The 15,108-nt window shown below is 47.2% G+C and overlaps 1 protein-coding gene across 1 annotated transcript in view; it reads left to right on the top strand.

Moving 5' to 3' along the window:
• The window catches only part of LOC149357154 (tachykinin-like peptides receptor 86C), a 685,354-nt gene extending 672,826 nt beyond the window's left edge, over positions 1–12,528 (top strand). Inside the window, exons 4-5 of the mRNA XM_089577888.1 lie at positions 1,038–1,234; positions 12,236–12,528. Of these exons, the coding sequence (XP_089434014.1) occupies positions 1,038–1,234; positions 12,236–12,452 (414 nt within the window). The 3' untranslated portion in view covers positions 12,453–12,528. The remainder of the gene's footprint in view (positions 1–1,037; positions 1,235–12,235) is intronic.
• Positions 12,529–15,108: the final 2,580 nt, after the last annotated feature.

Here is a 15,108-nt window from a genome sequence, read left to right as displayed (position 1 = left end):
TACAACTTTCTTGCGCGAAAATGGAAAGCAGTTTACCGTAGCTGAGTCGCGATAGTTATCACATATGAGCTGTTGTTTTTTATCAGCGCGAAGGTACAGGACGCGTGTCAGATACGAAGGCGGCGTAATGTAAGTGCAACGAAGCGTTCTTGGCGCCTTCGTAATTTCAGCTCACCCAGTAAGGCTTTTATTACATGTAGGTAATTGTTTACTTGGCTCAAGCAGGGTGTGATGAGCCGTGGCGTGGGTACCTGAAGTGGTAGGCTTGGGTCACCGATGGCGAAGGAATTAAGCATGGCAAATGTCCACTGCGCGCCCTGCATTCGTGCATCGCCATTGAGGACTCGTTACAGTGGTTCTTAAGTACCCGCTGAGTCCCGCACTGAGCAGGGTCTATCGCCACTCAGCCGCGCGTATAGAGGATGCGGTTAATGGTGGCGCTAAATCAACGCCGGCTTCTTGGCGCGCACAGATCTGCGGGAAAGGCTGCTCTTATCGTGAGGCACGGACCAGCGCTTCCGGCACCCTGATGAAGATAGATGGCTGGCGGCCGGCCTCTCGATCCTCATCGCGGCGACGCTTCGCCAGTGTTCTGAGATGGGGGCCGCACGAGGTGTGACCACGCCCCGGAACCTGCCAGAGGATGAGTTCTTTGGCAGCGCGTTTTTTGTTTTGACGTCAAACCGAGCAACTCGTCAAATACATGGCACACAACAGAGACAACACCAGTCCGCAACGCATGTAGTCACCTGAAGAGAGCACGCGGAGAGGATCGGGCCCCTGAGGGTTGCGCATGAGTTGTGACCACAGTCGTCTATATCCAACAGGAATATGAACAAACGAACCGGACGATTCCCTAAATCACAGTTCTCAATAGCGCGAAATCGCAACCGTATCGTTTTTTGCTCATGAAGGAAGGCATTGAGTCACGGTGCAAGAAATAATAGTATAGTTGCTTCACGAATGTGCTTTAGTAGAATGTGGAGTGCTTTTGCTGCTGAACCGCATCACGAAACCCCTATGATTTGCCGACGCAGGTGGTGAAGATGCTGTTCACCGTGGTTCTCCTGTTCGCCGTCTGCTGGCTGCCCTACCACGCCTACTTCCTCTACGTGTTCCACCATCCGGACGTACTGCACTCGGACCACATTCAGCACGTGTACCTGGCCATGTACTGGCTCGCCATGTCCCACGCCATGTGCAACCCCATCGTCTACTACTGCATGAACAAGAGGTACGTTCCTTGGAGGCGACTGATGAAGACAGCGAAAAGGAACCTCTTCCCAGTGTAACGTTGGGAGTCCCTCAGGGTGCCGGTCTGTCACCACCTCTATTCCTAATTCACGTTAATTTTTTTCCCTTTCCCTTTCCCTTTCGTTTTCCACGTTTCCCTTTCAATATAAAATCGTAATTGCAGCTTTTTGCGGATGATTCCGTCATATACAAAGGGATTAGAGCGACCAGCGATTCATTTTTGCTTCAGTCCGATCTTGACACATTCGCCTGTTGATGTGATAAATTCCTCTTCCCCTCAAAACATTAACAAATGCAAATGCATTCCTTTCACCAGAAAACTCACTGTGAATCAGCTTCAATATATTATTGGCTCATTTTCCAACGACCCCGAATTATATCTTGGCCTTCATCTAACACCATCGCTCTCACGGCCAACCGACGTCCAAAAACATCTGCGCTGAAACCTCACACACACTCGGACACCTTAACTTGAAGGCCGCATCCCCTGGCATAAAAAATCTAACATGTATAACATTTTCGCCCAAAACTAGAATATGCGTATATATGACATCCATCTCAAGCGTATCTCACCGCTGGCCTTAACGCCGTACTTATAACATATCGTTATTGAAGGAAAACCAGTATCACCGCACTGAAACAGTCCCTTGCCATTCTGTCACTGAAGTCACGTCGCATCATATCTCGCCTCTATCTCCTTCATTATTTCTATTATAACCCACGCACAAGACAGGCAAAGCTACAACCTCCGCACAGGACGTCTAGCCACCTAAGCCATGACCATAGCATTGCACGCATCAACTGTCGCACCTCAGTACTAAGTCTTCATTTTTTCCAGAGGCGATAGCACTGTGGAATGGCCTGCCACTCATGTACTGACCTCAAATCATTCCGGGAAACGACCCCATGAGGCCAATCTTTCCGCCATATTCATGTCGGCACTTCAAACAGCTGATTATTGTTACTTTTCTTTTTGATGTCATGCCTTTTGCACTTTTATTGCTCGAGTGTCCCTTATATAAATTTTGTTTTTGTTCGGATCCCGTGCATTCCACTTATCATTCCATACCCACCACAAGATTATTTAGCTGCGGTGTATTGTTAATTTTTCTTGCTGTTTTCCTTTATCCAATTATTCTTTCTCTTTTTTGTTGTGTTCCTGTCGTCACAAAAATCTTCATTTTGCTCCCCACTTATGTAATGCCTTCTGGCCTTCAAGGGCAAAATGCATTAATTGAACAGCTGAAACTCTGCCACCAGTTTTTGTATTTGATATCTTGGCTCGAGGGTCTTGAAGCTACAGGTGGAGTGTGTGGCGCGCGGTTGTAGAGAGCGCCGGCTTAATTATAACCACCTGGGGTTATTAAACGTGCACCGGCATAGCACAAGGGCATTTTCGCATTTCGCCTGTATCGTAGTGCAGCCACTTCGACCGGCATTTGATTCGTTGACCTTGTGATCACAGCCACACGTCAAAGGTACTGATCAATCACGCTGGGCGCCACCAGCTCTTGTTACCACATCGTTCCAATAAGAAGATGATGGAGGGCCTGGTAGAATTCGTCCTGCGTGCAAAGTAAAAATGGGGCAGAAATAGGCTAGGTTACTAAGGCTAAATACCAGAAGGTAGAACCGGGAACACACAACATGGATGAAAAAAGCGTCGCTTGGTAGCACTATGCCAGTGTTCTAAGCGTCATACGTAATTAGGGACGCTAAAATGTCGATCACTAACTTCGATGATCAGTTTCAGACTTCGTAGGTATACGAGCTTCCACTCAAGCATTTCATGGCCATCAGGAACTTAAATACATCAACCGCAGGACAAAGGCCTCTCCGATATCTTTCCAAATAACCCCGTCCTGCGCCACCTGCGGCCGCTTTATCCCCACAGCCTTTATCTTATCCGCCCAACTGGCTCTCTGCCGCCCCGTAAACGTTTGCTTTCGTTCGGTATCCGCTGTTACCCTACGCGAAAACAGCATATCTTCTCTTTCGAGTAAATGCTTTCCCATAGCCATTTCTTCTTCTTGGTATGAACGAAAATATAATTGCTCCGCCTTTGTTCCTTGACCCGCTCTGATCTCTTCCTTTCCCTTAACGTCACACATATCATTTGCCTTTCCATAGCTTGCTGCGCTATCCTAAAAAAAAAATTCAGTACTTTTCTTTAGCATCCTAGTTTCTGCCTCAGTGGTACTTGCAATGCGCAACTGTCATTTCTTTCCTCTTAGGGCACTCTGCAAAGTTGGCACTTGTGGCCTGAGACTGTGCACTTGTGGCCCAAGTGCACTTCACCCATTCTTATTCCCCACACTTATTCACTCCCGTGGTGTGAATCCGCGGTGACTACTGGCCCAAGGTAGATGTATTTGCTTACCACTTGCAATCATTCAATGCCAAAAGTAAATTGTTGGTCCCTTCACATACTATTCAACAACTCTTTTGATTTCTTCATAGCGTCAAACGGCTGGGACGACAGGCACGTAAGATGCGATGGACAAGAAAATAAGTAAAATAAAAAGCGTTTGCGACAACACTAATTTTTATATCGACCGTTCTCCATGTTTTGCATTCGTAGGTCATCAATCATTCTCTTCAATTGTTACGCTGAGTTACTTAGCAGGTATTCAACATATTTGAGATTTTAACTATTATCCCCAACTTTTCACAGTCCAGTACCCTGCACACCTGAAAACACGTGGTGAATAGTTGTGAAACGATTGTGTATCCTTACTTCACACCATTGCGAATTAGTATTTGATCCCTTTCTGGTGAACACCACGTCAAAGCATTTTACTCGGCACGACTTCGATCTCACTTCTGTCCAACGATGGGCCAAAATTTTTTGCAGTGAGTTTGTTTTTTTGGACGAAAAATTATAGCATTTTGTTTCCTGGCATTTACGTTTAGGCAATATGTTTCAGAGTCAAAGCACTACTTCCAACGACTACCCAACCAATAATCTTATGGGTTGTGTGACCTAGATCTATCGTATATTCAAGAGTGTCAAAAGTTTTGCTGTGCAAGGGTTGTTTTGTGTGCGTTCCGTTTTGTGCTTTGTGTGCGTTCAGGAAGTTCCGCCAGTGATCGATGAGCCCTATCTTCGAAGTTCGGCCTCATCAACTGCATCATAGTTCTGCTAGAAAAACAAATAATTTCTGCGCATACTTTCAAGGAAGCCATCACGCGTGATGGGAAATGTGATTTTAAAGCCGGCGTCAAATGTTTGAAGCTTTGCCACACGTAACAGCAGCGAATTTGCCAAGTGCCCTACACTGTAGGGTGGTTCAAAAGTCGGTGTTGAGATAAATGTTTCCGCCAATAAAAGGATGATTATAAATTGCGAAGGGAAATAAACATCTTGTATCAAACAATATTTATTTTTTTTTAAATATCTTAAGGTTCCCATATATCGGTTGTAATCCCTCTTGCATATAAGCGGTACAGGACAGCCTCCAGGTTGCGCAGTGTTCTTTATCGGCCTTCCCTTTACCACGACATAATAAATGTAACGCAACTTTTTCGTTTTTTAAACATAGTGTCCATTATTTTTTGAAGCATTGCATGAGCGAAAGCTATGCCAAATAGGAGGCGGTGTACTGTACAGTCCTTTATGACATTCAGTGGCAATTTTTGAAAGCTCATCCATTTGTACCTTCTTATATGCTCGGTAAAGATCTCGTTTTAAGATCTTTTTTCCTGCTTAAAGAATGGTGATGACGCAGATAAGCTCAGTGTCCAAGCTAGAAGCAGATAATCCTCAGTATCCAAAATTGAGCTCCGCGTTTTTTTGTTCTCACGGCACAGCTAGCCTTATCGATCCATCGGGGGCCCTGCGGCGCAAGTTAAGCATTTGGCTGTCATTCTTTGTATGCATAGTATGAGACGCTGTGTCGCCAGAATGCTCTTAGATTTAGGCGCCTGGTTCGCCTGGGTCGCCTCAGCCACGTCGAAGGCCTGGGATCCCGTTTCTAAAGGCTGCTGCTGCGCGATGCTGAGGAGGGACAGGTTTCGAGGAGAGGAGTTTACAAAAGTCTTATTTCGGATATTTACAGGCGTTCAGATCAAGCTCGCGCCGAAGACAGGAAGCGAGCACGCACTGCACAAATACCGTACGGCTGCTTAAGCAAAGTTCGGCAGTCTTGCATGCGCGAAATCGTCCTTTCCGGTCGTCCCGAGACGCTGGCTTGCCCTTCGAGAGTTGTCACTAGCGCCAGTCCCTCTGCAGCGGTGATAAAGAAATGCAAGAGAATCAAAAGTCTCTGAATGCGCCTCGACCGCCCGACAGCACGAGCGAGAAACTTAAGCCGTTCCAAGGTTGCGCGATGTGTCGACGGGCGGAAGCTCTTGTCCCCATTTTCCGGCGTCCTCTTTAGCTTGGCAGTAGGGTTTATTCGTTGCCTCAGCGCTCTAGCAACGTACCAAACAGAAAGGGGGAGTGTGGGGGGGGGGGGGGTATTAGTTGATTTGGGAGGAGGCTATCGCCAGCTCGCCCTCCCCTCCTCCCTCCTTAGATCCACCACTGCCGGGATCTCCAGATCATTAGCTGGGAAATGTAGTTCATTTAGGACTACATGTCCAATCAGCGGCGCACTAGTGCAGTCTACGGGAGCCGCCCACCGCAGGAGGCGTCTCCCGCGAACTCTCGCAGCTGTTTCCGTGGTGAGGGATAGCTTCCCTGTAGCAATGCGGATCTCTCTTGAGGTACAGTGCCAGTGCTATCCAATTGGGAGGGCGCCCCCGCTTTGACCACGTCTGGATGTCACAAAGGTCAACTTGAAGGAAGTATCCCCACTTCTAGGAAGGTCGTTGTTTCTGGTCGGAGTGGGCCGTGTGAACAACACGGCCTCCACCACTTGCCACCGCCTCTCTGAAAAGAAGACAGCCCTTGTTTCGCGCTGGCGCTGCCCCGAGCTGTTGTGCGCGCTCAGGATAAAATGCTCGGCGATGAGGTGGAAACGTAACCCTCATTCCTGCAACACAGGGAAGAAGCAATTTCTGCTGTCTCCGTCGCTGCCGTGGTTACGCCGCGAGTCGACGCCGCGTCTACGCCTGTTGCCTGGCTCACCCCTCAGCCCACGGGCCGACGTGCTTGAGTTCGCTCTCCTGTCATACCTACGTACTAGCAGATCACCGAAATTGCAATATTTCATATTTCAATCTGCTCCGGAGAGCCTCGTTTCTAGCCGATGGTGTCGAAACGTAGCAGCGGTTTGCAGTAGGGAAAATGAAGTGGCACTCAGTCAGGGCGCTGCTTTTCTGGTTGCTCGGGTATCCAGTTTGAAATTAGTTTCCTTATACTCTGTAAATGGATCAAGAATGTGATATTTGCGAAAGGTGTAACCTTTTCGTATCATAAAAAAAAATAAAAAAGCATTAAAAGCGAACGAAATCAAATAAAAATAAACTTAAGTGCAACACCTTCATTCTTGCTCCAAACTATCGCGAAGGCTAACGCTGCTTTTGAAGCCAAAGTTGTTCAGACTGCCGATACCGAGACGGAAGCGAAAAAAAGCAAAAGCCAGTCGAAGCAATCTTGGAGAAAATGTGCAAAAAAGCAGAATAGGAGATGGGCTAGGGGGAACCTGGGGTAGGTTTCCAATCCTACCAAAGCCAAAGAGATTAAAATTAATTATCGGGAAGCACCTCTTATTCCCACCTGCCTTCTCTGCGAGGTGCACACGGAACGAAGGCGCCATCAAAAAGCGCTGCTGGGAGCTCCCCTGGCAAGGTAGCAATTGCATGCAAGCTTGCGCTGCCTGCGTGCGAGGCGTAGTTTTGATTGGTAGCGCCCCATCTCGGCACTGGGTGACTGAAATGCGAATTGGTCTGGCTGTTTGCAATACCTCCACATGCATGCTCCGATCACATTTTTTTTTTTTTTGCACTGGTATCTGGAGCGCATGAGGAATCTTTTTCGCTTAAATAATCCCCACTGAAAAACACGCCGCAGCGCCCCTTTTAATCAGTGCCAGATCCGGCCATTTCTCAATTAAGAAAGGAGACGTCAAGGACTTGAAGAATTACAGACCGATCAGCTTACTGTCCGTTGCCTACAAGGTATTTCTGAGGTAATCGCTAATAGAGTCAGGACAACCTTAGACTTCAATCAACCAAATGGTCAGGCAGGCTTTCGTAAAAGATACTCGACAATAGGCCATATTCACAATATCAATCAAGTGATAAAGAAATGCGCAGATATAACAAACCCATATATATAGCGTTCATTGATTACGAGAAAGCATTCGACTTAGTAGGAACCTAAGCAGTCATGCAGGCGTTGCGGAATCAGGGAGTAGAAGAGTGTTATTTGAAAATATTGGAAGATATTTATTATGATTGCACAGCTACCAGAATTCGCCATAAAGCCAGCAATAAAATTCCACTAAGTAAAGGTGTCAGGCAGGGAGACACGATCTCGCCTATGCTATCCACTGCTTGTTTACAGGAGGTATTCCGGGGCCTTAAATGGGAAGAGTTGGGGATAAGAGTTAATAGAGAATACCTTATTAATCTGCGATTCACTGATGACATTGCCTTGCTAAGTCACTCAGGACATGAACTGCAAAGCATGATCAATGAACTACACAGGCAGAGCAGAACGGTGGGGCTACAAATTAACATGCAGAAAACCAAAGTAATATTCAACAGTCTAGCAACAGCGCAGCAGTTCGCAATTGGTGGCGAGGTGCTGGAAAAGTAAGGGAATATGTCTATTTAGGGCAGGTAGTGAAAGCTGATCCGGATCATGGGAGGGAAATAACTAGAAGAATGAGAAGGGGTGGAGCGCATATGGCAGTTTACCAATATCCCTCAATAGAAAAGTATACAACAGCTGTATCCTACCGGTACTCACCTATGGGGCAAGAACACGGAGGCTAACAAAGAGGGTTCAGCTTAAGTTAAGGACAACGGAGCGAGCTATGGAAAGAAAAATGATAGGTGTACCTAACATTAAGAGATCAGAAGCGGGCGGAGTGGGTGAGGGAACAAACGCGGGTTAATGACATCCTAGTGGAAATAAAGAGGAAGAAATGGACTTGGGCAGGGCATGTAATGCAAATGCAAGATAACCGCTGGTCCTTAAGGGTAACGGAGTGAATTCGCAAACGTAGAAGGAGACGGCAGAAAGTTAGGTGGGCAAATGAGATTAGGAGGTTTGCAGGGATACGATGGCCGCGACTGGCAAAAGGACAGGGTTAAATGGAGAGACATGGGAGAGGCATTTGCCCTGCAGTGGGCGTAGCCAGGCTGATGATGATGATGGCATCCGGCGCTGCGAAGTTCCTGATTGGAACCGGACAGATAGTGCCAAGCTTTTATCATTACCTCTACAGCTGGCCGTACCGCGTGTGACAAGGTCCTTAACTTCAAAAATCTATGCTCTCTGTTGTCCTGAAAATAAAAGAGGGGATCTATCACCATTTATTTCCCTTTCTTCTCGGCAGAGATAACCCTAGTTAAACAGAAGCATACATATCCCTTGAATGATTCGACTGTCTAGGGATTTTCTTTCTCCCATAATACGCTTTCGTGCAGTCTACGTCACCTTTGTATAAAGCACTCGATCGGTGCACCTCATTGCATAAAAATCGGCATCTGGTCACCGTTTCTAGCTTTCTCAACGGTTTTGCGTATGTAGAGCTACGCAGATCTGCAAGCAACATGAGAACGAGCACTCTGCCTGGAAAGCATCGGCTGCTTTTCCTATTTCAGCTTTTAATGCGTGGTGCACACAGCTCGAGAGCTCTACACAAGTGTCACGCAGACTATACGAGCCAGGGAGCTTACGGAAAGCAAACACTGCTTGTGCGCGCACGGGTTGCTAATTTATAGGAACGCGTTATGTTAAAATTACGCTAGGGCCGAGTGGGTGACATGGTTGCAAACTCGGCAAATTGCCTTTAATCGCCATCCTGAGGATAGCGAAATATTCATGCAAGTCGCCGCTGTGGCTCAGTAGTTATGGTGCTTGGTTGCTAGCTCGAAAGACGCGGGTTGGATCCCGGCCGCGGCGGTCGCATTTCGATGCAGGCGGAACACTAGAGCCCCGTGTACTGTGCGATGTCAGTGCACGTCAAAGATCCGCAGGTGGTTGTAATTATCTGGAGCGCTGCACTACGGCGTCGCTCATAGCCTGAGTCACTTTGGGACGCTAAACCCTAAGAATCAAACCAACCATAATGCAAGAAAAAAGTTATGGATTCGTTAACCTCGACAGATAGAACGAAGCTTATAGCAACAGTTAGAGTGCATGGAAAGATTTATTTTTACTAGTCAAGCACAGACGTTTATTGCTCATCTGATGCTTCGTTTCTGCCTTTGCGCTGTGCTCTGAATGGACGATCATTTAAGCTCTTAGCCATGCTTGTAGTCGTCGAAATATTCGCATTCAAGGGAAAAATTCTCGCTTTTGTGTCTATCCTCATTGTCGTAGTCCTCTACATCTATGCTGCTGCTGTCAAGTTTGGCAAATGTAATGTCCGGATGTTCTGGTTCTCTCATCGAGCCCGGGATCTCTTCCTCAAAGAGTGAAACGTGCTGCGTTCCACTGAAAAACCTGAAATAAAGCACTATTAGTGCTCTTAATACACTTTAGAGGTCATACCTTATCTTGAGGTAGGCCGCCGCGGTGGCTCAGTGGTTATGGTGTTCGGCTGGTGACCCGAAAGACGCGGGTTCGATCCCGGCCGCGGCGGTTGAATTTCTTTGGAGAAATTCTAGAGGCCCGTGTACTGTGCGATGTCAGTGCACGTTAAGGAACCCCAGGTGGTCTAAATTTCCGGAGCCCTCCACTACGGCGTCTCTCATAGCCTCAGTCGCTTTGGGACGTTAAACCCCATAAAAACCAAACCAAACATATCTTGAGGTGTCCATGAAGGCGCGATGACCATTTAGATTTGTGTCCTGTAAACTGGAAATCTAAACAATAACTTAGCACCATATGTATTTTTTGCGTCTGGATACAGCCTACAGGTAAGTAGAAAAAGTGTGAAAAATTTCCAGTCCGCACTAGCGATTAGTAATAGAATTAGAATTTATAAATAACAAAAACAAGAACATACAGGGGCGTCCCCGTTGTCTGTCGTTCGCCATCTTAGTCATCGTCCTAAATAAAAATGAAGAAATGAATCAACGAGAACCGATGTCGTTGTCTATTTGAAGGCTCTTCTTTAAAGCTCAGACATTTCTTTTGCGAGAGATTCGGGCATATAAGCTTTAAACTAACATTTCTTACATTTCTTACGGGTGTCCTCTCGGGTCCTAGGAGGAAAAGTTGCTGTCAGTGCTTTTCCGGCATATAGGCGGCGAATTTAACAGCGCCGCTCCGAAATGTGGCCGCTGTCATGCTCGACATGCTGCAGCCACTCTCGCCCTAGAAATAGTTCTCCTCGCTAAACACGCAGAGTGACAGCAGCTGCTTTTGGCCGCTGGTGTTTCTGTGGGTTAACTTTGTGCGAGTACGTGCGCAGCGAAAGACCGGTAGCTTTCCGACGCAAGTCTGGGAAAGGGCGCCTGCTGCGGTCCCTTGCGATAACTGACTCCGCGGCTGCGATGTCAAGCTCCACCTGTGACCCTATGCTGCTAACCTGAACTGTTATCACGAAAGGCGTTGCATGCGCGGTTGAAATAACGCCATTCAGCAAACGTTCGTCCTGCGTGTCTGGCTGTCCTGCGTGTCTGTTCGACAGCGTGCAAGGCTGTTTGTAGGAGTCGCTAGGAAACCTTGCCGGCCGATGATTTGAGCGTATGCGCGTTGCGACACCTTATCAATTACGATAACCCTCACTGCTTGCACGGGAGAAGCTGCCAGGAGTGGGCGCTGTACTGGGAGCAAAGGGTCCATCAGAAGCAGAAGGAGCAGACGGCCGAAGATTTGTTACGTGGTTTGTCAGTATCACGCTATCGCCCACAATAGCAGGAAACAAATGAAAGAGATGTGTGTCTTCTGGTTTCCGTAGTTTTTTGGTTCGCATAGTTTCATATATTGCAAATGTTTTCAAATCGAAAGGCTGTTTCTTCAAAACATTTCGCGTAAATCTTCTCACGTTTATCTTGTCAATGAGCTCCCTTGACAGCCACGGCTTACAGAAATTTTTGTGACATGTACGGATCTTGTCGACAAAACATTCGTTATATACAGTCATGAAATGTTTATAAATATATTGCACGCTCTTTTCAGGCATTTTTATTGAAGTCCTTCACTCCGAAATTTCTGCTATAACCTTTTGTCCAGAATACCTTCAGCTCTGATTCCCTTATGTGTTGAAAGGGAACATTATCGTTCGTTTTAACTGGCGTCCGCAGTTTCAGCTTTCGCAATAAATAAATCAGCAACATGCAAAAATGTTATTTGTACGTAGCCAGTTGCACTCAAAAGACACTGTTATACTTATAAAGACGAGCACGCATTCGAATTTTTTTAGCTGAAAATGTTCAGACTGCTGCATACTCTGAGCTCTTTTAATAAGTAAAAGAAATGTCCCAGATGGTCGAAATTGATATCTCGGTTAAGTTCAGTCTAATCAACATCTGAAGTTGTTTTATATTGCATCACTTTTATGTGATAATGAAGAAAAGTGAAAGTGAAAATATGCCTATCGGGCCCTCCTAGTGACTTATTTGTCAAAATCATCGTATCCATCATCATATTAGGTCGTCGTAGTGGGCTCGCGTGATCGAGATGCGTTCTGCTACAGATTGAGCGGAAGCTAATCGAATCGCATTTTTTTTTTCTTATCTTTTGCTCCCTTGTCTCGTTCAGGCTTCAAGAAAGAACACGGCGTGAGAATATCACACTGGCAAGAGTCACGTAATGTTAAAGTGGGGTTTGATTGCTAAGGATGCTTTACGGCAACATTTTTAGTTGTGGTGCGTGAACGACGGAATTGTGCTCAGTAACTGAGCTGCCCCTGTCTCATTTGGGCGCATAGCAGAGTGTGAAGCACAGGCTTTTTTTCTTTTAACTATGGTGCAGGTTCAAGGGCTACTTCCGCACCTTCCTGTGCGGCCGCTGCTCGGACGAGGCATCCGGGACGATGGTGCGCAGCTCTTGCCGCATGCGGACACTGCGGTACGGCTCCAGCAAGTGGACTCAAAGCTTCAGTCTCAAGAGTGGAACGAGGCGTGAACCGCACATGGAGGCTTCTCGCGAGAGCGGAGAACTGCCTCCCGCAGCTGTGGACCACTGCTGATGTGATTGGAAGAACCGTGATTGAAAGATGCGTGATGAACCTAAGCTAAATTTGCAGAAAGTGCGATACTCATCGCACATTCTGGTCCCTGCAATGGGCTCAGAAGGCCGGTTTAGCAAAATGACAGGCTTCAGCAGATGAAGCTTCACAGACGCCACGCTGTGTGCCTGCAATCGCGACTGCTTCTGAATAGACGCTAAACAAACTGAAGGCTGTTCGTAGGGACAAATGCCGCACTGGAGTTTCTCAGTGACTGTTGTTGGTATCTGAGAGCAATTGTTCCTCAGCGTCCGAAGTGAGTGCCCAGCGGCCGCATGCCTCCTGCGCTGTGATCGAGGCAGTTACATGTTTGAACCAATAAACGCAGAAATCGTGGATCAGAGTGGTTTTTTACAGCCTGCATTGTATTTTTGTTCGTAACCGCTGAGAAAATGACTGCGGGCAACAACAACTGTTCATGACCGCAAGGGAGCTGTCGCGGCTAATGGCGCGCTCAAAAAATTACGCTAACACTGAAGCGGCAAAAACAACCAAAATCATTCGGCTTCATGGTGCGGTTGCTTTCTGCAGCATAGTCCGAGATTGCCAAAGTGACAACCTGTAACACTTCCCGAACTTGTTCTAAAATCGAAGTATTTCGTTATATCATTGTCACACTGCGCGAACATTATAATGTACATTTGCCTTTTACGGAGTTCTCAAAGAAACCTATCGGTTCCAAAGCATATGTGCCACTGGAGGCCCGAGACCACTCAGTTTTTTCCGGCGTAGTCAGCTTTTCAACAAATGTGAAGCGATAGCGGTGGTCTGAGCAACCTTCCAAGTTCACTTATTTGTCGAAACCAGATTTCTGCTCCCTCCAGCAGTCAAACAGCTCCCAATTCTTATGATCTTCCGTAAGAATTCTTGTAATATGGATTTAAATATGCATTCTCTCATGCATATATTTGACGAAATATATGCCACAAAATACTTCTGCATGTTTGATAGGCCCAGAGGTCTGTAGCAGAGAGCGCGGAGAAAACTCGCAAGGGAAGAACTGTTGAACCTGTGGCTGGTAAATTTTGGGTCTACATTCACGAGACCGCCGAGGCTTCAGGTACGCATTCGGATTAATCCTCATGGCCGAACTATTGCTCGGGTCTGACGACGATACAGTGGTTTTCTAAGAAGAGTCTTTAAAAACGTTTCAGGACTTCTATGCTGCGCTTAGGAATTGACACGATAGCGTACGCCATTTGATGCTTCATCTCATGGTGATGCAACTGTTTAGGTTATTTGTCTCCTCTGCTACTGATGCATCTGCTCAGGTTCTTTGACTCGTCATCTGCTGCTACTGCCACTTATTAGGTTTCTTTCACTACTCCGACGCAGTATAACCGCAGTTTATAACACAGACACTGCTGCCCTCTAATATACTTGTTACACGGGCAGACTTAACTGCGGTTAGTGTAATCGCGGTCAAGCGTAACCGTAGTTAGCGTATGTTACACGGCGGACCAAACCGTAGTTACGCGACTAACCGCGGTTATCGCGAACCGAGCTCGGCGGCCTCGGTTTGTGTCGTTAACCGAGAATATGGCGGCGTCTGTGAACGGAAAGTGCCCGTAGGCGTCCGAGTTTCGAAAAGCGTACGAGCTGGTGCACTTCAGCAACGTACTTTTTTCGCTCGAAAGCACGTTTCAAGGGCAACACATCAAAATAAGCAATGCGTAGAGTGCCGTCCGACGGCGCTTTGGTGCAGCCTCAGAGTGCCGTCCGATTGCGCAGCAACAGCACACTGCAGCACCGTCCCGCAATGCTCGAGCTGCACATTCTAGCGCTGTAATATTGAAAAAGGACCGCTCCCTGCGCCGCATCTTTAAAGTGGGCGACAAGTGCGCAACCCCCCCTGCACCGGATTTCGCGAGCTGACTGCGACGGTGTCGCCTGCGAGCGCGGCGGACGACGGCGCTCTGAGTGTGCTACTCCCTAGTCGTCACTAGGCCTAACTTGTTTCGCATCGAAGCCACAGTGGGCTGCGCATTTGAATTGACCAGCGCAACAGTAAATGGTCTACTCATTGCACTGCCTTACTGACTACCCCATTGTATCATGCTAAAAGAAAATATATGATCGATTTCAGCGACGGCTTAGCAGCGGAGCTATCGTGCAAGAAATCGGGTGAGCCGCGGTGCAGCAGCGCCAACTGCTACGCCCTAGCTTGTATCGGAGTTACTACCCCTACCGTCAACTCGGTACAGATCAGCGATCCTTGAAGAGGAATCATTTTTGACATTCCCTTATCCCAGGGCTTATTATTTACGACAGCATGAAAGCTTAACGAGGTTTTCAGACGCTGGTGCCAGGGCTCCGTCGCAGAGGCGTTGCCTTGGCGCGGACGGCTTGCAGGAGGTGCGCCGATGTATGTACTACACTCTTAGAAAAAAAGGTATTGAAAACGTAGTAACGGCTGCTGTTACAACCTTTTTTGACCCTTACTACCTATTTACTATGTTCCTACGATCTTGTTACTACCTCAAAGGAAAATTAAGCAGTAACAAGGTAGTGACTTGTTACTACGTTTTTTGGCAGTTACTACACTTGTACTACCTCATTATAACCATGGTAGTACACGCACGCACGCACGCACGCACACGCACACATACACACACAC

The sequence above is a fragment of the Amblyomma mixtum genome, chromosome 3, assembly GCF_055824585.1.
Source record: "Amblyomma mixtum isolate Tamu chromosome 3, ASM5582458v1, whole genome shotgun sequence".
Taxonomy (NCBI): domain Eukaryota; kingdom Metazoa; phylum Arthropoda; class Arachnida; order Ixodida; family Ixodidae; genus Amblyomma; species Amblyomma mixtum.
This window is presented reverse-complemented; position numbering and strand designations above follow the sequence as displayed.